General features: G+C 42.1%; 1 protein-coding gene across 5 annotated transcripts in view; it reads left to right on the top strand.

Moving 5' to 3' along the window:
• Positions 1 to 26,888, top strand: part of TLL2 (tolloid like 2) — a 77,903-nt gene that overhangs the window by 31,532 nt on the left and 19,483 nt on the right. For 3 of the 5 annotated variants that reach the window (XM_085554410.1, XM_015866854.3, XM_085554412.1), the window contains 6 exons: positions 11,363 to 11,437; positions 14,348 to 14,518; positions 16,117 to 16,234; positions 16,626 to 16,804; positions 17,081 to 17,186; positions 21,901 to 22,025. In XM_085554410.1, the coding sequence (XP_085410536.1) occupies positions 11,363 to 11,437; positions 14,348 to 14,518; positions 16,117 to 16,234; positions 16,626 to 16,804; positions 17,081 to 17,186; positions 21,901 to 22,025 (774 nt within the window). Of the gene's footprint in view, positions 1 to 11,362; positions 11,467 to 14,347; positions 14,519 to 16,116; positions 16,235 to 16,625; positions 16,805 to 17,080; positions 17,187 to 21,900; positions 22,026 to 26,888 lie in introns of those variants that run through there. The other 2 variants (XM_085554413.1, XM_085554411.1) reach the window with 2 other exon arrangements.

The following is a 26,888-nucleotide window of genomic DNA, read 5'->3' as shown; positions in this document are numbered from 1 at the left end:
TGGGGAGAACACAGGTAGGGCAGCTGAAAACTGCAGGAGACATTATGAATAGCATCTTGCATTCTCTGGTGCTTTTGTTGTGCTGCTGAGGGAAAAGCAAAGGCATCACGGCAGCCTACAACTAAGTGCAGCCTATTTAATCCAAGCAGATTATTTGAGTTACTCGTGCTGGCCTCTACCTCTAAGTTAAAACTCTGAGCTGCAATTTAGTAACCCAAACAAACAAAAACAGAAACAAAAACTTGCAAACAGTACAGATGAACACTGAGTGGATGCTGGGAGGCACATACTTCAAAGGGAGCTCAGAACAGGCAACCAGTTCAGTTCTCATTGAGACCCTTCTGGGATCCCTGAGGATTTGTTCCAAAGTGTTTTCTTCCTACTTAAATAATTCCAGTAGTGTGATGTCTGTTCTCTTTACCATACATCTCAACTTCAGCTGTGCTTTTCCTGAAGCTTAGTTTTTACTCTGATCAATGATCCTGTGAAAGAGCTGTCTAAAGTTGTACATTTGACCTTTCTTTGAATCTAAGCACAATTTTTGTGATATTTTAAAGCAGGAGAAAATTGTTCCCCACCCTCCATTAGCTGTTCTCCTTTGAATCTAAGTCCTAAACTAAGAGAATTGCTTGTGTTGTTTTTGTTTGCTGCTTATAACACTAGTAGAGATGTTATTTATTTGAAGAAACAGGAGGGGGTGTTGTGAAAGTATTACTTGGCATTAAAATGTTTATTAGCTGCCTCACTGCCCCTCCTTATGTGGAATTAAGTTTATATGACATGTTTGCTATGAAAAGTAGTTGTTCTCATATGACAGTTTTGATGCTGATTTGGCTCAGCAGAGAGAGTAATGGTTCAAAACATAATGCAACAAATGATAGAAACAAGAAAAGCCCCTGGGAGGTTGTGAGACTGCATAGTGACACTCAGGTTCTGAGTCCTCTAGTGCAAAGTGATTGTCTTTGCTTTATTGCATTATTTTCCAAAGCATTAGCCATAGAGGAAGAAGACTTTCTTGCCATGACTGTGAGAATTTTGTGGCTACTTAATCTTAAACTCTTTAAGTCTTTTCTGGCAATTTAGGGATTAAGAGGAATTTACTGATGCAATATGTCTTTTTCTGAATTCTGTATCACTGAGGCAGTTTCAAGTCCTGAAAGATATCTCTGTGTGAGGGAAGGGCAAGTTCATCCCTACTGTGTTGTTGCTTTGGCTTTGGCAGGTGAGAAGACATGGGAGTCTGGCTGCCCTCACTGCTACCACACTGTGCTGGGCTTGCTGCTGAGGCAGTGACTCTGCATCGTGCTGCCGCCAAGAATGCTTTTCAAGAACACTCAAAATAGGTTTTCTGTGCCTCTAATACTGAGAGATTTCTGTGCTCGTGGCTTGAAGGCCTTGATAAAGCTTTTATACTTGTGCTGGTCAGGAAGGATTTACAGAGCATCTCTGTGAGCTACAGTAAGTAATTCTTCAGATAACAGTACATTTGGATATGTTTGATCCCAGGGATTTTACTGAAATTAGAGTGGGAATTGGCTTTGAACCATGTAAAGTATTTAATAGCTGATGTTGGGATGGAGGCTGCACTGGATGGCCAGAGGCTGTGGCATCAAATTCATGAGTCCAGTGCAAGAAAATTACTGTTTTGTGAATCAGTCAAAGAGGAGTTCTGAATTGTACCTTCTATCAATAAAAGTAGGGTGTTGTTCTGTTGGCACATATCGGTTTCTTGTGCAGCCCTTTTATTCTGATCATGCTTTAAAACTGGAGGTGGCACCTCCGCTGTTTCACCAGGTCTGCGCAAGGCTATCTCTGCAACAGGCTGCTCTTCTGTTTTACCTTTTGGGATGCCTGTGGTCACCTTGTGGCTTTTCCTATTTTCAGGACTTTCTCTTAGCTGTTTCTTTTCCCCTGTGACAAACCAAGGATCTCTGATTTTAATTCTCACATGAACTGGGATTATTTGCAGATAGAATATCTTTATTCCAAGGGGCCTATCTGAGGGCTCAGTCCATCTGTGTGCGTATCTCTTTTTGATACAAACTGTTAAGCTTACTAATATTTGTCCTTCAGGACAGGTTAAAGGATGTCCCAAGCAATAAGTGAACATACTATTTGGCTCTTGCTGGAGCACAGCCTGAACAGTGCAGCTCCACTACTTGCTCTGCATTCCCCTTGGAGCTAAATGTTTGTTTTCCCCTCTTGGCTATGTTCCCGTTGGCAACTGGTCACATGCACACAAAGGGCTTATTGGAAATGCACTGGTCCCTGAAATCAAGGTTTTTGAATGGTAGGCTCCCACCTGTCAAAATAAGTGATTTTATTCACCTTTACATAGTTTATTGTTTTTTGTTTTTGTTTTTTTTCCCCAGTGATTTTAAACTTTGCTGTTGTACTAGTATTAAAGTGTGTTCCACATTGTAACAAAATCTCCCAAATATTTAATGTATTTCTAACTCTGCCACTTATCTATTTTTAGTAGAAACTTTGGTGCTTATGTTATGATAAACACATCTTTAATTTGTATATTTCAGAAATAAACCAGGAAGCCAGTTTGCCCTGATTTTGGTATATCTCTAAATTTGAGCAGTAGTTGCATACATCACTGCACAGGCAGCGCTGGATCTCTGTTGTTCCTTGTATAGTTTAGCTTCTGCCTTTGGCTCCCAGCCCCATGGATTTGCCAGTCCTCTAAGTTCTCTTTTTGGACAGGTCTTAGGCACCTGGAATTTGGTGTGAGAGGGCATTATTAACCATTTAGGATGTACAGCATTCATTGCACCTGATTTATGTTTGCAACTGTCTTGCTCTTGATTGCTCTTAATTAAATTTTCTTTAGGTCTTGTCTACAGATGGTTTAACACACTTGGAAATCCTTCCTTTCACTGGTGTCAGAGGAGTCTGAATAGTCTTTTGTGTTTAAGTGGAGGTTATTAAATAGCTTTATATGAATTAACTGTGATTCGGGGAACACATGGGCAAATGCACTTGAGGAGATCAGATTATCCGTATGGAAATTGCGCTGGAAGTTAAATCCATTACCCTAATTGTAAGATTTGTCGGTGCTGAGCCAGTAACAATGGAATTGCCTAAATCATGTATTTGTTTCAGAGCTGGCAAGTGCTTAATTTCCTTAAATACTTGCTTGAATGAAAAATTGAGTTTGTCTCAGCTGCATAGGCTGCTTTGTCAATCCTGTGAGCGTTTTAGTAAATGCATTTGGAGGTAGAAGTGGTCAGTGAAAGACTAAGATCTAAGAAGCTATGAGAGAAGCCATTGCAGGCCGGTGGCTCTGGGAGGCCAGCTTAGATGCTTTGATCTTCAGGCGCTCTAAAACAAGGATGTTGCTGTGCCCACAGAATAAAAGTTACTCACTCTATTCAGTGAAATAGTGGGCCAGGTCCAAGAAATAATCAACAACCAAAATGGCTTCATAAATAATAGCAAATAACGAGTAAAGTAGAAAAAGCTGTAAACTGCTCATGGTTGATTGTGAACAGAAAAAGACTACATTTGTGGAATAAATGTGTTCACTTTGAGCTGCTTGCTCAGGTCTAATTTGGAAAGAAGGCAGGCTTTTATAGCTACAGTGGACAAAAAAAAACTTCATTGCAGCTCCCCTTTTCAAATGGCAAGGACAAAGTATTTATTCAGCTGTCAAGTGGGGAAAGAAAGCAAATTAGTTTTAGGCTGAAATGCTGTACTGTGCTTGCTGCTGTAGTTCTAAGGTCAGATGGCAACTTGAACAACCTTCAGGAACGAGTAACAAGTTTCTCCAGGACAAAGATCAGAGGTAAAAGGAAATATTCAGATTATCTTGTTGTTTCACTTCCTAGAGTTGTCCTAAAGAGAAGTGTGAGATTTAGAAACCTGTGTTTGCAAGGGATTCACCACTCATCTTGAAACTGATGAAGGTGCTGAATCCTACAGTGGGTTTGTGGCAGAGTTGAGATTTGAGTTGCTTTTCCTCCAGTTCATCTCTTCCACTGCATAACTGTAGCTTCTCTGCCAGAAGCTCTTGGTGTGGAAGTTTGCTGTGGTGAAGAAAGCTTTTGCCACTTACATTCCAACTCCTGCTGGCTTGGCGTTTTTTTTTTTTGTGTTTTTTTTTTCCTTAATTACTGCAAATAATTCAGGCATCTGTTTCACCATGGAGCTGAAAGACAGCATGAGGAATGGGGTGACATCATGCATAGGTCCTCTATGAAAATAAAGGTCTGTGCTCCTGAAGCAGTACTGCTTTCCTTAGCACTGAATGTCCTTGCTGGCAGCTGGGGCTGGCTGAGCTGTGACCTGCTGAGGTCTTAGCTCCTGGTCTTATGGCTATGGCAAATGAAATCCATGCCTCCGTCAGCAGCAGCAGCTGGCCATGTGCTCATTTTGCTGAGGCTCAGGGCTTTTTTTGAAGCTACTTTATCTGCTTGCTTCCTTGCCAGGGGTAATTTGTAGAAGGGACCTGGGAGAAAGCTGATGGCAGGAGGTGGGTGAAGGTATGCTCTATGAGGTTTGCTACTTTACCTTGCAGGGCAAGGGCTCACACCTACTCTACTCAGACGTAAACCCCTGTTGGGAAGTCATAGTCAGAGGTTTATATTACTCAACACGTGCATTTGCAAGGCTGCTGCCAGCCCTTTGGGAGCCTGGAGGGAAAGCCTCTGAATGGCAATAGCTGAAGCTTGACCCAGGTGTTTTGAATCCCTTCAGCATGCTGAGAAGCAATATGGTGTTGCTGGCTCCTCTGTTGCTCAAGGTCTGCTTGCAACCCATCGTGGTCTCATTCCCCTTAGCCTGCAGAGCCTCCCTGGGTACATGGTGGGAGGCTAATGAGGTAACCTGGCTGAGCAAGTCTTGCTGTTTCTGTTCACATCTGGGGTGTAGGCAGGGGCCTGCTGGGTCCTGGGACCAGAGTTGACCTGTGGCTGCCCGGCAGTCATCACGTTTGTGCTTTGAAAGCCTTTTCAGCCCCATACTTGGCCCCTCTTGTGCTATCTTCTCAGTGCTGGCTTGTGACTCCATTTTCTTGCTGCTGGCAGTCAACTGAAATGTCCTTTATATAAGCTGTAGCATAGCTGGCATGTAACTAAGCAGATGATGTGTTTCTACTGTATTTACTCAAGGTCCTTGGGTCTGTTACATATGTTACAGTCTTCCAGAGGGTAAAAAGGCACCAAAAGCTCTCCAAGAAGCCCCAGGACTGGGAGTGTTTGAATATCCAGGCAGAGAGCAAGCTGGAAGAAAGTTACTTATGCTTGCACCACACACTCTCTTTGAACGGGGTTTAATTGCATTCGAACATGATTTAGTTTCCAGTGTAGTGTTTTCATTTGGAGTTAATTTTTCTCCAGTATAAACAAGGTAAGGGGAAAACAAAAGGATTAAGAAGGCTCAGTGGGAGCAGAGCTGGCTGGCTATGCATGGGAACCCACAGCTGGAATGGGGTAAGGGGATGCTGCAAGGAGCACAGAAAGCTGTGCGTGGCAGTGCCTGCAGAGGCCCAGAGAGAGCAGTATGGGTGAAGCAATTAGACTGTGCAGGTCAGAGGTAAGGGGTTGTTAGCAGAGGGGCCTAGGGGCAGGAGTGTTTGTACTGTTTGTGCCATTCCTTATCCATCCAAAAGTTCACTTGTGCTTTTCTTCCCTTTTAGAGGAGAAGTAGGTAGGAAAATGATTACTACGAATCAAGGGGGGTGTCATGGAGATACAGGTGCCTGTTAGAGCTTGATCTATTGGATTCACAGGAAGTCTAATGCAACATGCCAGTTGGTGCTGTGCATTGCTACTTCAGTGTGCTGGGAGGGGAGAAGTTACACTCTGTGTATGAACCTTGTTGTACAGCAGGAACATAGATGTGATCGAAGCACTTGTGTACTCTCTTTGGATTTCATTTATCTAAGCAATGTAAGCCAGCATCTTGCAGGACTCTGTGTGGGAAAAATCAGTGATATGGCACAGACTTTCCCTTCAATTTATCAATTTTTTTTTTCCCCTCGGGGGCAGAGGTAATTGTTAATTGCCTTCAGGAAAGACCTTCTGATCTTCCCAGTCCTCCCATGTTTCCACAGAGTATTATTGTTTGTTGACTCTTGCTTGAAATACTGGTAGAGAGGTTGGTTCAGGTTCTTACAGTTCTTGCAAAGTCTTATTACCACAGTATAAAAATGATACAGCCACCTCCAGAAAACCACAGAGTGCAGAGGGAAGACACAAGATGTTGGGGAATGATGCTGCCAGTGGTCTCCTACAGTGCTGGTACTAACATGATACAGTGGATGGCCAGCCGGAGGGCATGGTGCATTAAGGGCTTTACAGCTCATGTTTTTGTCAGCTCTGCATTTGCTTAACTACGTTCACCTTCCTCTTGCGAGCTTTCCTCAGAGACTGGTGTCTTAGTTCCGCACAAGCATTTGCAGAGCTAATGCAGAGATGACACATCTGCTTGTCAAGCTTCTGAACCCTGGGACTCTCCTGAGTTACCACAGCTAGTCAGCTTACTCTGAATGTGAAAAACAGATTCCTGCAAGGGATTTGTAGTTCAGAATTTTTCTCCTTCATTTATTTTTCTTCAAATTTAAGGAGCTTTAGCTGTCTTGTTGTTGGGAAATGCTAAAGGGCTATCTCAAATGATTTGTTCAGATCTCTAGGGCCCTGAGGGTTACGAAAAGTTCTCACTACAGACTCTCTACCATCTCTGGGAAACATCTGTTCTGCATTCTGAATGCATTTTCCCAACAGAGTTTGTTTTAATAAAATCATCACTTTCTCTGCAGTTAGAAAATCCAGCGCAATAAAGGGTTTTGACTGCCCTAAAAAGTTGTTGACCCCTGATTAATGAGGAAATTAAAAAGCAGAGTGTAACATCATTTGTCTCAGCCTGTTCTTCCATATGCTTCTCTGATGATGATAATACAGCAGCTAACCAGAAGTGAAGCTCTGAGAAGAGATGAGTGTTTAATGTTGCCTGTACTTCTTGCTTTCTTGTTGATGCTTTGCTGTAGTTTGTTTGAAATACAAATTTTCAGCTGTGGAATTTGATTAACATCTGCATTGAATGCGGCTACTAAAGGTGAAGCAATCTAGGATATGGAAAGATGAAATAAAGCTGTTAATCACCTTATTTATTTTCTATTTATTTTTAATTTTTTTTTTTTTTATTTGAAACATTCTTCCTTGGTTGTGTTCAAGGCCCCCAAATGTCTTTTCCTTCTTTGTAATATGTGCTTGAAGTCTTGCTGGGACTTAGTCCATGATAATTATGTGTACAGTCATTCTCTTCTAAATTAGAAAAGCAGGATAACCTAAGGAAGTCCTCATGTTTTGCTGACACCTCCTTTGTCCTCAATGGAGGTGACATGCATCATGGCTGCAGCTGCTGCCCACATTCAGTTATGGTGCACTTCTTCCATGTGAGAAGTGAACAGGGAAAGAAGAGGAGATTGCATGAATGTGGTGGAGGGAATCTTTGCTGGCCTGGAGAGAAACAGTTATCCTGGCCAGGAACTATGTGGTAAGGAGGTTTGATTTTTTTATTTATTTATTTTTTTAATGGTATCTGGTCTACCTTCTTGGAACAAAAGGAAGGTGCTGGAAGCTTTATCCCATTCCCTTGTTGGAATACTTAGTGTTTTTAATATGCCAGTTTTCAGGCACCCGTAGTTCTTTTTGACAATCATACAATTTTAAATTTGAATTCTAGATAGCTATTCCAGTTTCTCAGGAAAGATTGTTTCTCCTGTGTTTCCAAGTAGATAACATGCAGCTCCTGAACAGTTCTTTCAGGTAAAAGTTTGAAAATGAGCGTTACAATGTGTTAAAAGTTAGCTGCCCCTCGAGCAAATTTGTGGCACTGCAGGATATCTCACAGTGTGCAAGGGAGAAGAAGGGTGATACATATTTCCAGGCCTACTACTTAGATCCCAATTCACTGTTGGACTGCTTAACATCTTTTTCCTCTCCTCTGGTAAACAAGAAGGCCTGTGTGGTTTTTGATCAACTGCAAGCAAGCACAGAAGCTTTGTTTAGTAAGGGATCTGATTGCCCCCTCTTCAGTAGATCAGACTGTTTGGGTTTTAGAACAACAAAAGAAAGCAGAATGCATAGAGCAGTACATATTCTCAACCCTAAGCTGCATCTTGTAAAAGACAAGTTTGCAAGAAAGTCCAACCAATTACTAAGGTGTCTCTGTCCCACCCTCTTTCATAGACAATATGAATACCATATGGACTCTGCTTTCTGTTGTTTCTTCAGATTGTCTTTTTGCCTGTGCTAGTGGCAGAAGGAAACTGCAAATCGTATAGTTTTGATCTGACCCTTGGCACACTTTGTACTCTCTCTTGCTCTCTTAATCTGCTGTCTTTTATTTTGGTCTCAGCTGAGCAACTTGGATTCCTTTAAGCAAAATTGGATTTTCATTTTCCTTTTCTGGAAGAGATGGAGGAAATGCTTTCTTTCCAATAATGCCACAGCCGGCTGCTTTCTGCTTCACTGGACCCTTACTTACCACCTCAAGCTGCCTCTGTAGCTTTTGCAAACAAATTGGACACCTGTTCTTTAGCCAGGACTGTGAGCATTATGGATTTAACTCAGATTTATGGCCCATTTAAGCTTCTGGAAGTTCCTTTAAGTCAGCCAAGCTCCCTTGGCAATGCTGATCTGTGGGGAACAGAAAAACTAATTGTTGTGAGTGTGCTCAAGGTAGAAGGTGAAATATCTCAGGCTGGGTAGAGAATCTTTTGTCTTTGTCAAAGTGTGTATGGAAACTGAGTTATCTAGTAAGGAAGTCCAGCAATGCCCAGCTGGGGTTCTTGCTGTTAATTCCAGTAAACTGTTAGGAAGGGTAGAATCATAGAAGTGTAGGAGTTAAAAGAGTTTAGGGGGATCCAGTACTGCTCCCTGTGCAGAGGCATGATCTAACAAAAATTGTCATTCCTCATTGCGGGAGAAGCAGACAAATCTGAAGAAGTCAGGTGGAGAGAAGCCAGAGCTTGTCTGATACAGCAGCAGGTAGGAAGTGCTGAGGATGGAAGTGATTCTGAAAGGCTTATTAACTGCTGGGTATATGTTTTTAAAAAACAAAGGTGTCATAGTCTGAAAGTTGCGGTTTAAGGGACTTACTGAGGATGCAACAGGTCCTGCATGTTGCCTGTAATATATGTGCAACTGCTTTCAGATACAAGGTTTGTTCCTTGGATTCCTTATTTATTGATATGAGCATGTTAGTTACTTGGTTTTGTATTGCCAGGATCAGGTGTTATCCTTCTTTTGGGATGAGGAAGGAGAGATGGCTAAGTGTCAAGCTGCTGTAATCCTTGGGATGTGTTTAGATATCACAAGGATAGGAAATATCTAAAATATGAATCAGAACAGGATCTCCCAAAATTCTCACATATGATTCCAAAACATCCTTGTGGGAGAGAAGGGTGTAGTTACTCCCTGTCTTTCCTAGTGTGATTAATAACACTTGAAAATATGTGGTGTATCTGCACACCAATATCTGGCCTTTGCATAGAGCTCTCCCTTTTCACGGGTTACAATGAGACAAAATATGCAAAGATGTTTTAGATTTCATTAGTCACACTAGTTTATTCAAACATCCCCTTTGCATAAGAAACCAAGGCTTGCACTGATCTCTGGGAAAGAATGCGCTCATGGCTTGGAAAAACAGTCTGTGCAAATGACACTGCTGCTCAGCAGAGGTCAGCAGCTTGGGTGCAGGAGAGGGGGCCCAGCTGTAGAGTTTGGTGACATTATTTGCAATTCAATCCCATACAGTTCCCCTTTAGGAGAACAATTCACTAAATACAGAGTTGTTCTTTTTTCCTAATTCACCATATAATTCACCTCCCGATTTCAATTAAGAAGCAATCTGTTTGTGACTGCAAGCTGCATTTGTTTGGAAGTACAAAATTATCCATTGCTTCAGCAGAGACCACATGCCTTAATTCTGGTGGTGAATGACTGGTTAGGGTTTCCTTTAAATGGAATGGGATGTTGTGTGAAGAATAGCATGCTTTGGGAGGGCAAAAAGTCCTGGGGACCTAAAATTTAACTGAGAAGCAACTTTTGTTGAGCTTGGGCTTAAGGAAGTGAGGAGGACTGGGCATGAAAGAAAACAAAGGGAAATGTGAGGATGGGACATTAAAGCTAGAAAAGAGCGATAGAGTTCAGAGCAATCTATCTTGTTGAATCAGGCTTGTTCCTGTTCACACATCTAGTGGCTTTTGTCCAGTCAAGCTCCGCTACTTCCTTTGAGAGACAGTTCCCTGATTTAGTGAGTCTCTTGGTCCACGAAGATTTAACCTATAGTCAGCTGAGAGTCTGGATATTTTATTTTCCTGTTTCATTTTATTGCTGTCTTCCATCATCTGTTTCCTGATCTTTTAATTAGTGCTAGTAATATAACGTTGGAAAGATAGAATTGGAAGAGGTATAGCTACTAATGTATTCTTGGAGAGGTAGAATTAGGGTCCCTCTCAGCCTTCTTCCCAGGTGTCAGAGATGTTGACCTGTGTAAAGGACCAATGAAATCTAGTCACCCCTTCCCTCCCCTTAAGAGCAGGATGTGACATCCCTGTCCTTGCCCACTTGGAGGGACTGGAGGGGGATTTGCAAGAAGCCAATTCCAGAGCAAGAGGAATGTTTTCCAGCTGGCAGAGCAAGACTGTCGCAAGGCTGGAAGGATTCCATCTCTCTTGAAAGCGGGACACCTCTCTTGGAGCTTCTACAGAGCATCCAGAAGTGCTGTATGCATAACGGTACTCTGTTTTGTATTTGGTGGTTGATCTTGTTCTTCCTGCTTTACCTAGCCACCAAGGTGACAACAGTGATGGTATCAGAGCTGCCACCTTAAGTCTGTGGATGTAGTCTCAAAGTACATTTAATTTGTTATACATCCTATTGCCTCTTATGCTATGCTGTCTCACCCTAGGTATGATTTTTGAGTTTTTCTTCCTACTGTGGCAAGCTTTCCTGCCAAAGATATGCTGGGCTGAATTTCTGTGTTGGTTCTGTGTTCAGTGGCTCACTGTCAAAGCTTCTCTACTGTCTACACGTCTTCGTCTTTGGTGAAGCTGATCTTTGCAGAATGGAAAACCTTCCCTAGGAGAAATGCTTTGCCTTTTCAGTACTTAGGGAAAAGTAAAGCACAGAATGGTAATGAATTGAGAGGTATCTCTATAGGCTGGGAAGAAATCCAGGAAAAGAGCCCTGTTTTATCAGGTTGATAGTTACTGCTCCTGGTGGAGGCATAGCAGCCAGTTTCTGCAGCCAGCAGACCCACAGATGGCCTCACTGCCATCTGTTGTGCTTCCTATGTCAGAGCTCTGCCAACATACAACATGAAATCTCTGTTGTTTTTTCTTTTGCAGGAGGCCTGGGAGAACAGTCTTTTGAGCCAAGTGAGAACTCCACCTCAACCGATAGTAAAAAAGCAGTTAAAACGGGTAATGTGGTACCCCACCCAGACCTTTGGGTATCTTTTATTTACTTTTTTATCCCCTGTAAAACAAACCTTTGTCCTATGCATGGGTGTGTGCATGCATGCTTGGGAGACTAGCTGTTCCCAGGCATCTTCATTTATTGGTGTGGGTGAACGCTCTGCAAGGGTGAATTTGCCTTCTGTGATGTGATGGGTTGACCCCAGCCAGCAGCCAAGCATCCATGCTTGAGCTCACTGGCTTTGTCCTTCCACCAGTCGGAGGGGTAAAGTACAGAAAGAGGGAAAAAAACAAGACAACTTTAAAGACAGTTTAATCAGTGAAGGAAGGGGCAAGATGTCCCCAAACCAGGCGATGTAAAAGCACTCGCTCATCCCCTCCCAGAAGCAGATCAATGTCCAGCTGGTTTCTGAGCAATGGCTACCTTGGAAGACACAATCCTGCAGTTTTATTGCTGAGCGTGATGTCAGATGGAATGGAACATCCTTTTGGCCAATTTGGGTCAGCTGTTCTAGCTGCATCCTGTTCCACCTCTTGCTCATTTAAAGAATTAAAGGTGACTCAGAAGAATGAGAAAAAGAAAGCCTTGATGCTGTGCAAGCACCTCAGCAATAGCCAGGACGTTTATGTGCTGTTAGCACTATTTTAGCTGCGAATTCCATACAGCATCATGTAGGGCAGCTATGAAGAAACTTAACTCCATCCCACCCAGACCAGTACATGTCGGTGGTCATGAGTTTTTCTGGGTCTGTAAAGCCCCTTTAACTCCAGAGCAGAGTTTGTAGTGCTACCTGTCTGCTTCTTGCCTCTGGGATATTTCATCTGAACTGTTTTGTACTTCTGTTTACCTGAAGCTGTGATATCACCTAAGCAAAGTTTTGCAATTGGTTTCTCCCACTCTTATAGGGAAGGTATTGCTTACAGGAACAGTTTCAACTTGTGAAATCACAGATTTTTGCACAGTGTTGTCCTGCTGATGTTTGCAACCCACTGAGTGCAGCAGAGGTTGATGTCCCTTCATAGGCCATCAAGGCGGAGGCCACGCAGCACTTCAGTTTGCAGTATGGTGTGCTGTCTGCATTCATGACAGCTATGTTTGTAGCCCAGTTCTGCATTCCCATGTCACAGCTGCTCTTATCTCCTGAAATTCTGGCAGGCCTTAAGTAATGGCACAGTTGGCAAGAACTCTCAAGAAAAATACTTATGTCAGTACTTGTCTGACTGTTTCCCAGGCAAATGAGTCTGAAACCCATGAGTAAGTTTCATAGATCAGTAAGGAGTGTTCTGCGGCATGCTGCAGGTTCAGGGTACTACATGGGTTGCATTCACTGTATGGAGTCTCAGATCCACAGGTGGTCTGTGGAAACCTCTGAGATTGGTGATATTCATCATGGAGGGAGGAAGGAATGGATTTTGGAAAGAATCTCAGTTGTGTTAGGCTTAGCAACAGTACTAGTCTGTTAAAGAGATTATGCCCATGTAGACTAAGAATTAGAAAAGCTGCATAGCTTTATCTTCCACTGAAGAAATCTTCCCTGTGTGTGCAACATGGCAGTGACTAAAAGCTGTGTTTAAAGAATTTTGTCTAGGTTTCTTCTATCCCCTGGTGATACTACACCTGCTGTTGTCTTCCTTCTAGTCAGGCTTCTTCAAGAGTCCAGTAAATATAAATGATAAATAGCAGGATGCTTTAGGAGGTAGGGTGTCAAGAGCTAGGACTGCTGCTAAGAATTCATCCAAGAGGTTGTATTGTTGGTGAGGAATGGAGAAGTTTGCGCTGCAGAAAGGCAGAACTTGAATTTCCTTTGCAGAACTTATACCTCACAACATGCAGGACAGCGCTGAGTAGATGACTCCTCATTCATCTTTGCTGGGCCAGCTTGGTGATACATTAGTGGAGAACATCAAAGAACCACAGCTTATCAAATCCTTAAAGATGATAGTAGATAAGGCTGTTCTGAAGTCTGGGCTCTCCCATAACACAGCAAACATGAGATGAACAGCTAGGACTACATTGAGTGAAAGGAGTTTTCTCCAATGTCAGGCCCACACTGCATCAAAACTGCAAATCTTGTAGGCAACTGCTACCCAAGCACACAGCAGTGGCATAAATACATGGCAAGGTACAGGGACTGCCTGGGAGCCTGAATAAATCTTCATTCAATCTCTGGTTCTCTGGCCAGTACTGAGCACCACGCAGCCAATTTAATGGGAAATCTGTTCTGTTTTTCCTCTTATGTTTTTACTTCCTTTCATTAAAATGAAAACGTCCAGCATAATGATGTGCACTAAGATTAGCATGCACCAGCTTTGACAGCCCCAAACATCCTTTCTTCAGCACTTACTGTGTGATCTGTATGTGTTTCCACACCATTTGAGATCTGGTATGTGGAAAAAAAATGATTACATGTAATACCTTTTATCCTTAAGTTTCAGCAAATGTCTATCCTCTTTTCAAAGGCCTCCTTGATGTGTTATTCTTACTATTCTAAAGCCAGACCTGCCAGGATAAGCTTTTCACTGCAGATCTGAATGAGTGCAGCATGTTGAGAAAATGCAGAAACCTTTGGATTTATATGACATCCATCCTCCCACTACTCTAGAAAGAAGTGCTGTGTCCCCATCTCTGAAGCTGCTGTTTGGTAAATCAGGGTGCTGGATACAGCAGGGATGTCCCTTTACACATTTCTGAGAAAGTATATTTGTGTAATGTGCAGTGATTCTGCACAAGAAGAAGGGCTAGATTTCCAGAGACTGTTTCCAAGTCCCAAACAAATCACTGACAAATCTGGCTATGGCTTCTGGCTTGGACTAACATCTTGTCTTTTCTGTTTTTCTGAAGTTCCAGGGCATTTACCTGAGGGCTGTACCTGAAACTAGAGAGGATTTAAACAGTGTTCGTACTCTGTCTTGCAGATGGCAGGCAGAACACAACGCTTGTGAGGAACCAGAAGAAGAAGGAGTATAAAGCTGAGTCTGGGATGGATGCACACTCTTCTCCCAGGGTGCGCAGGGCAACTACATCCAGGGCTGAGAGGATCTGGCCTGGGGGAGTCATCCCCTACGTGATTGGAGGAAATTTCACTGGTCAGTAGTGAAAATGTTGCTCCCTGTTTGCTCAGGGGTGTCTCAAAATACATAGGAGATCTCAGTAGCAGTTTTCTTACAAACATCTTGGGTTTTTGAGAGCCTTTTTCCTGAGGCATGGTGGTGGGCAATGGGCTTGTGCAAGGAATTGTGCAGCATGTGAATATGAGACTCAAGTGTATGGAGAGATGATTCTTTGTTTGGAATTCAAAAAATAACTGAGTGACTTGGCTACTTTCTTGATTGCTTCAGGGACCAACCTCTGTCCCTGAGAGAGAAAGGGACCTCTGCAGTTGGAAGAGCAGGGCAGTTTTCATAACCACTTCTGTACAGTGTGGGTTTGCTTCCCTAGTTCTCCTACGACTGCCAGCTTAGGGCAATCCTCATGACCTGTTTTGCAAGTTAACAGAGACTCTTTCCCATACTTGTCCCTAAAGTGCTGCAAGGAGTCTGTGAAGCCTTAGTTGAAGGGTCTGTTCATAGTAAAGGAGGGGTTCGTATACCCTTGCAAAATATTGTGGAGCCTGCAGTCACAGGTGTCTCATACATTTAGGTGTCTCATTCATTTGTCAGAGAACAGCTGCTCACATCCTTCAGAGTCTGAGAAAGTCTGCTCTATGTTGTGTGTTCCACTGCTATAACCACACAGAGCATGTAGTGCCATCCTTCTGTTTGGGTGACTGTAAGAAGCAGCTCTCTTAATAGCACAGTTCTGTTTTATATTCAGCTTGGTGCTTTGCCTTAGTTTAATATCCCCTTGGAACTTGTCTATTCCATGCGCCTTTTTGATGTACTTCTGACCTTTCCCCCTTCTTCAGTCCTCCTTGAGAGTGGCAGCGTACTCTGTAGCCCTGTGTACACAGAAGCTACACATACTGCTCTGGAGCACCAATTTCTAACTGACTGTATGACTGTTCTGGATGCAGCTGAGAGTCCGCTGCAGGTATCCTATGCCCTGGGGGAGGTAAAGTGCTGTCACTTATCTTCTTGCTAGTATGAGCAAGGTGTGATACTCTACTTCTCAAGTGTCTCTCTAATCAAGTCTTGAGCTGTTTCCGAGTTCAAGTACAGGCCAGCAGTTTCTCTGTACCTCCATTTTTATCCCTAAGACTGTTCTGCCTCCAGCTCCAATATTGTTTTTGCTATTAGTTTTAAAGTTGAAGTATCTCGCAGCAGTTCTACCTTAGTTTTGTGGAGCATTTATGCAAGATTCTTGAGCATTGAAATAATGTGGTCACTTTGTGTTGCAATGTGAACAAATCTGGCATGCCACTGAATAGCTAGTGCACAGATCAGAGCACCAAACTGCACTGCTAGGGAAACGTTTACCTAATGAGGTCACATTTCTTATATGCAGAAGCATTGCAGTACTCAACCAAGTTTGCTGTTTTAATTAGAGCTGTTAATTCATCAAATACAGGAAGATAAAATGTGATACAGTAAGTTAGTTCTTGTTTCTTCAGTAGGAAGATCATACCAGTTGGTTATAGGTGTCTAGAGGTATAGAACTGACTATTGGAAAGACTGGCTATCCTTATGAAGTCATTTTGTTGAAAGCCAGGCCTTCACTTTTTGCTGTTCTTGGATTTCTTTTTCAGGAACCCAAAGAGCCATATTCAAGCAAGCTATGAGACACTGGGAAAAGCACACTTGTGTGACGTTTGTGGAGAGAACTGATGAAGAGAGTTTCATTGTGTTCACATACAGAACGTGTGGGTAAGTGGTGTATACAGTGTCTGCAGCTATTTATGTTCCAGTCTAGCTCTGGCCAGAATATAACGGCCACTTGGATACCTTTCTTTTCTGATCCTTTTCCTACGATAATACTTAAGTGCATGCATGCATTTTTGCAGATGTGGTTATTTATGTTTTTTTCTACATATACACCTATGCCTGTGTGTATATATACACTTACACATGCAGTTTATGTATATGTAATATACTTATATATCTATATATATAGAGAGAGAGAGAGAAACATATATACATACACTCATATGCTTACACATGTAAATACATATAGTGTATGAAGCTGCTAGCCTGTATCTATCTCAGACTTTACCAATTCACTGATGAACAGCGTGGGTTTATGGGTTTTCTTTTCCAGATGCTGTTCATATGTGGGTCGCCGAGGAGGGGGCCCTCAGGCCATATCCATTGGAAAGAACTGTGACAAGTTTGGTATTGTGGCTCATGAGCTGGGTCATGTGGTGGGTTTCTGGCATGAGCACACAAGGCCAGACAGAGACCAGCATGTCACAATCATCAGAGAGAACATACAGCAAGGTAAAATGGCACTTCAGGTTATTCCACCTGGCTTTTGGATGGGTGGCAATCTTCCTTACTGAACTTGTGCAAAACTCTTCTGTCTGTGAGCTGGGATGGAGAAGAAGAAATATTTCTAGACTTTGCCTAGAATAAGGGGCGAAAATAGTTGTATGAATAGAGGTTTGGGGTGTCCAGCTGGAGTTGTTGGGTTGTAGGAGGACATTCCTTTAATTCCAGACTCCCCCAATTGGAAGAACTAAGGGATTTGTTTATTCCCATTGTTTAACGCCACAGGTCAGGAGTACAACTTCTTAAAGATGGAAGCTGGGGAAGTGAACTCACTTGGAGAGACCTATGACTTCGACAGCATCATGCACTATGCTAGAAACACATTCTCCAGGTGAGAATTGTAGGTTATCAGTCTTTGGGACTGCTCTTAGCAGTTATCACTAGCTGTGTGGGATATGTCGAGCCTAGGAGGAGACCTGTGATCTATTACAGAGATATGTGGTGGTTGCAGCAAGCTCTGAAAACATTTGAAAGTGCAATGCGCTTGAAGAGAAATATGGTGGGCTACTGTATTCCCCTGCCTACTATATTCACCTTCTGTTGATGATCTCAGAGATCAGAAATTGGCATCAGGTCATTACTTTTAGTTACATGGGGGTTTTTTTATTTTTATTTTTTTTTTATTTTTTAACCATTTGTGTATGTGCTCTAGATCATGGCCTTTTCAGGCTTGTGATTCTGTGTTTGGTTCCTCATGGAGGCTCTTTCAGTTCTGTTCCTGTGTCAATTAATCAGCTAATTTCTCTGCAGCATTTTTACCCTTGACTCCCATCTCTTCTATCCAGATGGAGCTTGTTTTCTGAGTAGAGAGCTCAGGAAGGTGCATATAGAGAAGGGGAAATAAACATAAATATACATCCCGAATTTGAAATGAGAACTACTGAATGCTACCAGTTCTATTTTGCTACATTATTTGAAGGTTTTTGCATAAACAAAATAGATTTCTTTATTACATACCACAAGCAAAGGAGATAAGAAGCAGAGCTCAAATATTTACTCAGAGTAACAGTTTTTTGCCAATATTAAATGCATCTTTGGGGCTTTTGAAGTTACGGGAGTGCTAAGCTTGTTTTGTACTTTTGTTTCTGAAAGTTTGCATCAACCATGAGGAAATTATCAAACTTGCTGAAGTACTGATTGTTATGGCAGGGAGAGATGGTGGCTGGGCAAAGACGTATTGCTGCCTCAGAAATTTCTTTGGATCAGATACCCAAAGCAAGCGATTTTTCTTCCCTTGAGGAATTTGCTGGACTCTAAATGGGTGGAATTGTCTTGCACAAAAGCAGGATTAAGTTATTACTGTCATTTATATTGTGGATGCCTTTGAGTCTGTCTCTCTTGAAAACCAGGGTCCTTCAGAACATTGCTGGGCCAAAAAGGGATACAAATGGCAAGAGTCCTTCTAAATTTAAATTGATGCTTAATAGGATTTTTAAGTCTGTTTTCTTTAAGTCTTTTGTCTCTGTTTTTGACCCACCTTCACCCCAGCAGCAGTTTTTGTGCAGTAATTGAACTGAGCACTAAGTGCATCTGTGGGTTGACTGTGCTTTCAGGGTTAGCAGGCAGTGCTGGGAACAGGCACTTAACCATAACCTGTCTTGAAATCTACTGCCCCAAGAGGATTATGCTTACTTTGACCAATGAGCATGGATACAGATCTGTGCATGTCTCTTCGTCTTACTGAGTTTTGCAGATGCTGACCAACCGCAGCTGACAAAGACAAATGACCCACAAAGATACTAAGTTCCATCAAAGTCGTTATGGCTAATGGCTAGATATGGGAGACAGTCTCTCCATGACACTGCTAAGGAAAGGACTGTAGCAGGTGTGTAAATTGTTCAGCAGGTTACAGAAAGTCCACATTGGAAAAAGATGGTTTAAGTTCTTTGCTGGTGGAGAACAGTGTATGGATGAGGACAAGATGACAGAATTATGAACCATATGGCACAAGAAGTCCTCAAGCTGTTTCTGTGACTCACTTATGCTGCAGTCAGCACAGCCCTGTTGCTTATAAGTTCAGGTGAACGCTGATAACAAATCACATGGCATTTGATATTGTTAAATATTGCTGCACATCCTAGGATGTTTTTATTCTTTCTGCTGTGGATACAAAGTTTACATACAGGTTTTCTGGGACATGATGATCCCTACTAGTGGAAGTTGTTTTCAGTGGCACTATTGAGAAGTGCTGCAGTAGTATCTTATAGTTTTCCATTTGAAGAAACATTTATCACTTGCATCTGTGATAGGTGAGGAGTATAGTCTTAGAGGTGGTAATGACAGCAGGAACAAATGTTTACTGTAACTTCTGTCTGTGTCAGAAAGCTCTCTGGTTTGAGAAGTGTGGCTACAGGCTTATGTTTTCTGGTGCATTCTTTACAAATATGGAAGCAAATTTATGTTTAATTTAACTATCTCTTAAAATTTCTATTGTCATTGTCAAGACCTACAAATGGTAGTTTAACACTAGGAAAGTTTAAACTTCTATAGACTCCAAAGCAGACAGTGGTTTACTTTAGCTCAGTGGGTCTCTTGCTGGTAGGCTTGGCTGGGCTTCCTGGAGTTAGAACACATGGCTGTGCTTTTCTGTGAGGCTCTTGCATGAGTCAAGATGCAGGTGGTGCTGTCTGCAAGGCAGGCAAGGGGCATCCGACTGAGGTATTTGTATCACACCATATTAATCCTACGTCAGATGGATGCACATCACACTTACACTCTCCACAGGTTTTACTGTGTGAAGTAAGATGTTGCCTCTCTTCTGAAGGTGGGGATATAAATGCAGTGTAGGGACAAAATGCATCTGTCTGAAGTGCTTCACCTGCCTTGAATATCTGCTTCCGTGAGAAGCACCTGTGTCTATTGCTCCCCAAATAGGACAATGAATGATCAGAGTTTATCAAGAGAAGCTGATAATTTCATGATGTCTGCCAAACACATTCATGGTGCTATGTGGCTGCTAGTGACTCATGAGAACATCTCAATCTGTCATTCTTAGCTGATAGTGGTGGATTTTGCTTGACTTGCTGCTGCTTTGGGCAACTAGCTTATGCTGTGCCCATGCTTATGTGCAGCAGGAGAATCAAGACATCCAGTATTCTTGAGTTCTTTTCCTACCTATGGGTGGAGAGGTTGGGTTTCTTACTTAAGAACAGTTCTGTTGTTATATTGCCTGAACTGCTCTGTTTAATGATATCTGCTTGATTATTATTTTTTTATTAATTTGTCAGACAATGTACTGGTACTCTTAGAGACGCTCATCAAATGTGCAGCTTATTATTAGCAGTTGCTAACCCCAAGGGGGTTTGTTTGAATGGTACTGCTGTCACCTCTCTGGTCTAGACCAGAAAGACTCTCACTTATTATTAGTTTCTTGGTTTGTGAAATGATAAGAGCTATATTTATTGCCTCCTAATTTTGGGGTCATGTTTGTCAATAATGCTTATTTAGGGAGTAGATGATTCAGTTGATGGAAAATGTAAAACCTTTGTTTGCAATGTAAATCTTGCTGCCCCAGCCCAGGTTACATCCATCTGGAAAAAAAATGTTTGGCAAATAATTATCAATCACAAGGTAATTTGAAACTGTGAGTTGTTTGCATTCTGTGAGCAATACCATAGGTGTATACAGTGATCAGGAGGCCAGAGATCATGTATATGCCGTTGTGAGAGCTGTAATAGTTAAAAGAATCAAAGTTTTACCTGCACAAGTAGTGGTTACCCCACTACATTTTGTCAGTCTTCCCTGGCTGAGCCTAGAAATCAGCAGAAAGCATTTCACTTGCCTCAGAAGTATGTCCCTGACAAATGTGAAGTTCTCTGGGCTCCTGAGGAGGCATGAAAATTTAACACGAGCAAACCAACCTGTCCCTGTGTTCTTGTTGCTCCTGGGATTGGAGGATTTATTTTTTGGTACATAAATTCATACTGAAGCGTGCAGCTGGCATGTAGAATGCAAGACCAAATTTGTCAATCAAATTTTGATGCACTTCAGAGCTTACTTACAGTTCACTTTCAGTATTTATTTAAAATTAAAGCAAAAACTCTCTCAAACTTTATTTCCCCGAGACTTGCACTCAGCTGAGCAGTCCAATGAGCCAAATTGCTTGTCTATTTAGAGCTCAACTCAGACTTTGAAGACTCCTGTATCAGGACTTGCAGTACTAAACTTACTGCCCTTACTATCCCGTTTTACTCTGTGGACAACAGTATCCTTTCCTTCAGAATGAAGTCTGCCTCATGGAGTCAATACCAAAGCGTCAAAATCTCTGTTAGCATTGGCACTGTTGGGGTTGTTAGGTATTCGAGAGAGTGGTGAAATGGTCCCTATGGACTGGACAGCCTCACTACTAGAGCTTAGATTTTGACCAACCAGGTATTCCACTTTCTGATCACTCCCTCTCACATCAGCTGTGCAGTTTTAATGATGCCTCTTGCATGCAAGCTCTTGTTTGTGTGCACTGACTTCGCATTTTGATGTAAGTGAGGCCTGAACTTAAGTCCTTTTTTGGGCTGAGATCAGAAGTGCAGTAGACAGCTCCTAGGTATGAAACAAGGGGAAAAAAAGACAGAGACAAATGGAGTTATTAGTCTGGCAATTCATGCAGAACAAAGGTAGAGCACTTGATCTATTTCTTGTCTGTGGCAACCACGGACACTGCCAGTACAGCCTAACCTGCTACCAAACAAACTTCCTTTCTCTCTGTTCACAACTGTCCAGTCTGCATTCCAGCTTAGTCAGATGTGCTATGAACCTTCTACAAGAATATTTGCCTTCTTTTATTTATGACAGTGTGTCCATTCTGAAACAACAATTGGTGGCAACCCTGATATATCAAGAGAAGAATTTATTGGCTTGCAAGATTTGCCTGTGTGTTTGGAAGCATCTGCTGTAAGGTGATGGCCACCCCAAGACATATGTTTATCATAATCTTCCTTATTCTTGTTAGCATGGGATATGTGCTCAAGGAAGACTTGCAAGGATGGCTTTGTGTTCATCATGTCACTTCCCTACTTCACCGCTCTTTGTCTCTCTGCTCTTCCCTTTAGAGGGGTTTTCCTCGACACCATCCTTCCCCGTCGTGATGATAATGGAGTCCGGCCAACTATTGGTCAGCGTGTTCGCCTGAGTCAGGGAGACATTGCTCAGGCAAGGAAATTGTACAAGTGCCCAGGTAAATATGGCTCGTGGGAAGGGCTGCAACTTTAGTGTAGACACAGTTTATCTGGAAAGCTATGAAAATCAAGAGCAACCGTGGTTGAAAGGACTCGGAAATATAGGCCATCAAATGCTTTAAGCTGAAGCTGTGGGAGAGCTGCATTTGCATATGTCTCTTGTTAGTATTTTGCTCATGTTCTTGTTTGGTTAGAGCTTGAGTTTTCTCCAGTGTTCTCTACCGAAACTTTGTTAGAGAAGTGTAGAGTAGCTGCAATATTTGCATTTTGCTGGTGTTTTCATATAAATATCCTGTCTAGAATTAAGGATGTAGAAAATGAAATTTATATTTAAGACGGCAAACAGGTGGTGAGTAGGAGTTAGCAAAGTGGCAAAGGATTTTCTGATAGACTTAAGTCTCTACACATCAACCCTCAAAATTCTGTCTTTGTATACAGGTGTTGTCCCAAGGGAGAGCTTTATTGAAACCCTAAGTGATTATGGTATGTTGCACTAAGGCTTTGGGAATGACATGGAAACTCAAGGATGCAAGACTAGTTGCTGCAAGTGGGTGCTTTGGGCTGCTCAAGGAAGGATTGTGGTCCATCTACCACCCATTTTTTCTCACTAAACCGTGTCCCTTAGTACCACATTTAAACGTTTCTTGAACACCTACAGGGTGCCACCTCGCTGGGCAGCCCATCCCAGTGCCTGAATATTCTTTCAGAAAAGAAATTTTTCCTAATACCCAACCTGAACCCCACCCTGGCACAACTTAAAGCTATTATCTGTAGCCTTGTTGCTGTTACCCAGGAGAAAAGACTGATCCTTGCTTCACCACAGTCTCCTTTCACAGAGTTGTAGAGAGCAATAAGGTCTCCCCTGAGATTCCTCTTCTTCAGACTAAATAATTCTGGTTCCTTCAGCTTATAAGACTTGTGCTGCAGACCTCTTACCAACTCTGTTGCCCTTCTTTGGACAAGCTGCCAGGCCTCAGTGTCTTTCTTGCAGTGAGAAGCCCCAAACCAAACATGGTACTTGAGGTGCAGCCTCAGCAGTGCTGAGTACAGAGAGATGATCACATCCTTGCTCCTGGTAGCTACACTATTTCTAATACAAGCCAGGGTGCTAATGGCCTTCTTGGCAACTTGTGTATCCTACTGTTCCACATCGAGCTGAGCTTGACCATCACCCACAGGTCCATTTTCCTACACACAGTCTTCCATCCATTCTGCCCCAGGCCTGTAGTGTTGCCATGAGCAACACATAAGTGAGCAGTTGGCTAGCACTGGTGTGTGAATCATTCACAAAGCTATGGAAAGCAGCCTATAATTTATGTGCAAATCCTCCTCTGTAACCAGGTACAGGCTAGAAAGCATGAGTTCATTAGGACCTACAATAAATTCTGAGGATACTTCAGGGTCTGTGATGTTTGAGAATCACTGTTTAGTTTATAGTGAGCAGTGTAACTTTTCTAGGTGTACTAGTCCTAACTAGCAATTTTTTCCTTTATGTAACTCTTTTCTCAAATAAATAGTTGGAAATGTAGTCCTAAGGAAATTAATAAGAGATGTCTTTCTAAGAAAATCATCTCCTTTTACTTTAGGGACTGAGTTGTTTAAATACTTTAAAATAATAATAATAATTAGAGATGTCCTGCACTGTTTTTGACTGAGTCAGATTTAATCAAATCAGACTTTTCACTTAATCTGTACTCAGTGCTTCCAGCTCAGAATTCTTGAGGCAAACTGAAAAGCTACTTTTGGCCTGAGGTTAAAGTCAAACTAAAAGCTACAAAGTAACATATTTTTTTTTTCTTTTTAAATGTATTTAATTTAAATGAGGACCCTTTTGAGTCTCAACTTTCCTGCTTGCAAAGTAAAATCTTTCATACTCTTTTTCTTTTCCCCCACAAAACTTTGCAAGGGTTATTGCAGTTCAGAAAATACTTGTCAGAATAATGACTGGAGCTTTAAGCCTGTGAAACCAATTTTCTCTAAATGTCTGTTGCTTTATTTGGAAAAAGACTTATAAACAAGTTGCTTTTGAAGATAAATGGTACAGTATTTTTGATGAAATAGACACTGCAACTGTACTTTGAATCTGTAGCTTGGAAAAAAGTTCTGCAAAGCTCAGGAATTAAAACCCGAAGAGCTTCAGTTGTTTGTCTTAGAGAGATCTGACTGAGATTTTTGGGAAAGGAAAGTTTGTTCAATGGCCAAGCTGAGGATTTTTAGGTGAAACATGTCCACATAGTTCAGAAACTGAATGGCAGAGGGCTTTCCATTTAGTAAGAATGTTTGAGAACCCCCACAAGAAGATCTAGAAATGATGCAGGAAGTGCTAAATGTGTGCACTTGCATGAACCAGAATGACTGTTATTTGTTAAAAGAGACATGGCTCTCCAGCTCATTAAGTTTGTAGCCTCTGAAAGAAGGAGAGGACCAAAAGGAGATCAAGATTGAGCCAGCTGATGCGATGGAAGAAGTAGAACCCCTTCCTGAGGATTACTACACAAGACCAATCAATCTGACTGAAGTGACGACGCTGCATCAGCGCTTGCTGCAGCCTGACTTCCAGCCAATCTGTGCTTCCCAGCTCTACCCACGTCATAAGCACCTCCTGATCAAACGTTCACTGCGCTGTCGGAAATGTGAACACAACCTCAGCAAACCAGAATTCAACCCAACATCCATCAAATTCAAGATCCAGATGGTTGCTGTTAACTACATCCCTGAAGTGAGAATCATGTCTATTCCCAACCTGCGCTACTTAGACACTTAAGACACTTAGGGCTGTCTTAAATTTTCCATTCTAAAACGTTTGTGCTTTAAATTGCTCTTAATTTCCTAAAGCTTTCACCTGCTGGGTTGTGCCAAGTCAGGTAAAACCAGAGGAAATTACTGAAGGTATTTCTGAGAGGAAGTAGCAGTAAATGCTAGTTTTGATATGGCAATATGAGGATGTGCAGTCATCAGTTGAGGACTGGATGAAGGCAGTACTGACCCAGTGGCAATATCAGAGCCTCAGGTGAAGAGTGACTTGCTGCATGTAGAATGAATATGGCTGGGATTCAGCTTCTTTGAGATGTTTTTCTACTGAGGTACCATGCTTTTCCTGGTTGAGAGTTCTAGGAGCATCCTGGGTGCAGGAATTAGTTACCAGCAGACTGTGCCACAGATAACAAGGCAATGAATCTCTGCAAGATGTGAAATGGAGAAGTGTGTGTGTTCTGGAAATGTCCAGATTTCTTCTCCTGTGTGTGCAAGTCAGCATCTTTACCACCAGCAGCTCTGCCCACCTGAAAAATAGAGATGGCATCACCTGCCAAGCATGCTGGGAGAGTCTGGAGGAGGGATAAGTTATTACTGCAAAGTATTTTAAAACTAAAACTTCCTGTGCAATACTTCTTTGTAGCTGGGTAATGGAAAGGGGAGTTTTCAGGCCTCAAAACTATTTGAACAGTGTGGAGCTTTTTTGAACTCTCGTATGTTTGCTTCATTCCTTCAGGGAAGAATCATGTATTTTCCTGCCTGTTTTTCTCAGTGGTGCTTCTTTCTAGTAATTTTAAGTACATTTGTCTTCTCTGACAGGAACCAATTTGCCAGAGACAATGCTGCCTCAAATATGCACAACTTGTTCCTAGTAGTGATCCACCTTCCAGAGCACCCCTAGGAACTGGTTGGTTGAGCAAAAAATCCCTTTTTGTGTCCCTGCCTATTGTTCATCAAGTCTGACTTGTCAGACTGTGGGTCAAATTACTTCAGGGAAATTAAGAAATTCTGGTCTATGTGACTCCCTTTCCCTTTTCTGAAGACACCAAACTTTTTGAATGGGTCTGCTTTCTTTTCACCTCCAACTTCCGACCTGCCCCATCTAATAGCGATCATGGCTGAAAAAGTTAGTGAGTGTGTGATAGCATAAGGCAGAGAATCCCCTGGCATTTCCATGAGAAAGGGAGCCAGATATTCAGTTTTGTCAGATCTTTCAAAGCACTGCTGCTTAACAAGGGATTTTTGGAAGCTGCCTTACCATCACTGAGGAAACCAATTTGCAGGTCAAGGGGAGCTTTATAATGTTAGTGTGTTATGACATCAGAAAAACAACCTGAGGGCAGGCAAGCCAAGGTCCTCTCTCTTTGCAATTGGTATTTGCATGTGTCTAGTAAGTATTCTGATAGATGAGAATAGGAGCTTTTGATATGTGTGATTCTCTAGATGTATGCGTGGTCATTCATTTTTCCAGCAAGATCCTCCTGGCTCAGAATAGGAACTACAGTAGTTTCTGTTTTCCCACATTTTGGAAGTTTCCTGAAGGAGCATTTGCAAACTGCTTACTTCCCGAAAGTAACACTGGTATCTACATTTTACCAATGGTAGCAGGAGACAAGCAGGAAGGTGTAGAGCAGAATGAGCTGCGGTGTTCATATTTTATCCTGCACAGTGTGACATCAGGGTAGATGATGGACAGCCAAAGATGTGGAGTCAATGGGACTTGCCCTGCTTTTTTTTCTTTGCAAAGTTTTAACTTAAGGCACTGAGGAGTAATTACAGAGAACTTCAACTAGAAGTACTGAGAAGGGTGAACACACTTGCTGGAAGCAGTAATGGGATTGCAAGTTGTGGTGGACTAATGTTTTTTTGTTTTATTAATATTATTCCTCAATATGACTGAAACTTTGAAAGTTCTGATATGTGGGAAGAAGATGAAGGAAGATGTGTGGCATTTTTAAAAGCTGTTTCATCTGTGTCCTTGCACTGATAATCTGTCCCAGCAATCCTGAAACATTTTACATGAGTGTCCTTAGAGTACAAACTACCAGCCTGCGTGGAGCAGCTGTGTGCAATCATTTTGTTCGAGCTCAATACCCTTTAAAGAGTTG

The sequence above is a fragment of the Coturnix japonica genome, chromosome 8 (genome assembly GCF_054131305.1).
Source record: "Coturnix japonica strain WE chromosome 8, WE-NBRP24, whole genome shotgun sequence".
In the NCBI taxonomy this organism is placed as follows: domain Eukaryota; kingdom Metazoa; phylum Chordata; class Aves; order Galliformes; family Phasianidae; genus Coturnix; species Coturnix japonica.
The sequence above is the reverse complement of the archived record's forward strand: the minus strand, read 5'-3'. Positions and strand labels throughout refer to the sequence as shown.